Genomic DNA, 1,357 nt, shown 5'->3' with positions numbered 1-1,357 from the left:
CAGATCCATGGCGGAGCGCGGCGAACTCGATCTCACTGGAGCCAAACAGAACACGGGAGTGTGGTTGGTCAAGGTAATGTTAGAGAGTTTAGGAGACTCCAGAGCGCCTGGCTTCGTGCGGCTTTTAAAGTTCTTTTTATGATCGCGTTATTACAGCTTCATATATCTTGAGAAATAAAATAGTTATTTTGTCTGTTTGTAAATGAGGAAAAAAGTTAGCTTAGGCACTTTGAGGGTTTTTCAACCACTTTGGAATCCACACTAACTTGCAATAATCCCTTTTTCCCTGGTGCCCTATCTTGGGGTCCCCAGTTCGCGTAGCGCGTTTTACACCTGACCGAAGAATTCCTGCGTCTTACTGAAATGAGTTTTAGTCTTGAGGGTATACGGGAGAATCTGCTCTCTGTACAGTGTCTTTGCCAAAAAGTAGACCTGCACTTGGTGGATTTAAATGTTCTCTAAGTTGATGTCTTAAGAGTGGAGCTTTCAGAAGACTTCTGAACTAATGGGAGAAGAGACTTTGAAACACGACTGGGTCTTTTCAAACCTGTCAATGAGTATTTTACGGAAGGACTGTTTTATATATTGTCTGTTCCCTTTGAGGTCTTGAGGTTTTAGACCAGCGCTGTATTTGTGTTGACTTGGAGCACAGTAAATGTAAATAAAAGTTATTTTTCTTAGAGAATTTGGAAGAGTGAGTAAACACATAGTATACATAGAGTGGATTAGAAGTGTCAAACAGGAATTGCATGTTAATTAACATTAATGTGTTTTTGGGGGGGAAGAGACTTTGATGTCTGGAGGAGAGAGTTTGTGTTAGGACCGTTCACACCCAGATTGTCATATTCTGAAATGGAGTGTTCTGCTAAAATGCCTGATTAGGATACAAATGTAGAGTGTATTCTACATTCTAAATGTAATCAACTGATTGATGAGGCCCACTCCCATTTTAATTTATGACATGTAATTTGTTGTTGTTGTTATTATGTGCCGTTGAGTCGTTTGCAACTCATAGCGACCCTATGTACAACTGCCCTAAACCCTGCTCTATCCTGTGCCAGTTGCATTACCTCTGACACACCCATCCCGATTACTCCAGTCACTGAATCAATCCACCTCATAGAGGATCTTCCCCTCCTGCACTGTTCCTCTACTCTACCCAGCATGATGTCATTTTAGCAACAAATAAGCTAGTGTTTTACCAAACATCTCGGCACCATGTATGTGTGATGACCCTCCTAACCATCACCCTGACTAAACCACTATCATTCAGATATATGCACCAACAACCAGAGCCAAAGAAGAAGAAATAGATGATTTCTACCAACTTTTACAGTCGGAGATAGATCGAACATAC

The 1,357-nt window shown here is 41.2% G+C and overlaps 1 protein-coding gene across 1 annotated transcript in view; it reads left to right on the top strand.

Annotated features, from left to right (window-relative positions):
- Window positions 1-1,357, top strand: part of GTF2F2 (general transcription factor IIF, polypeptide 2, 30kDa) — a 150,578-nt gene continuing 149,221 nt past the window's right edge. Inside the window, exon 1 of the mRNA XM_006884558.1 lies at window positions 1-73. Coding sequence (XP_006884620.1) covers window positions 8-73 — 66 coding nt within the window. The 5' untranslated portion in view covers window positions 1-7. The remainder of the gene's footprint in view (window positions 74-1,357) is intronic.

The sequence above is a fragment of the Elephantulus edwardii genome, unplaced genomic scaffold (genome assembly GCF_000299155.1).
Source record: "Elephantulus edwardii isolate Elephantulus edwardi_28Jun2011 unplaced genomic scaffold, EleEdw1.0 scaffold00036, whole genome shotgun sequence".
Lineage (NCBI taxonomy): Eukaryota > Metazoa > Chordata > Mammalia > Macroscelidea > Macroscelididae > Elephantulus > Elephantulus edwardii.
The sequence above is the reverse complement of the archived record's forward strand: the minus strand, read 5'-3'. Positions and strand labels throughout refer to the sequence as shown.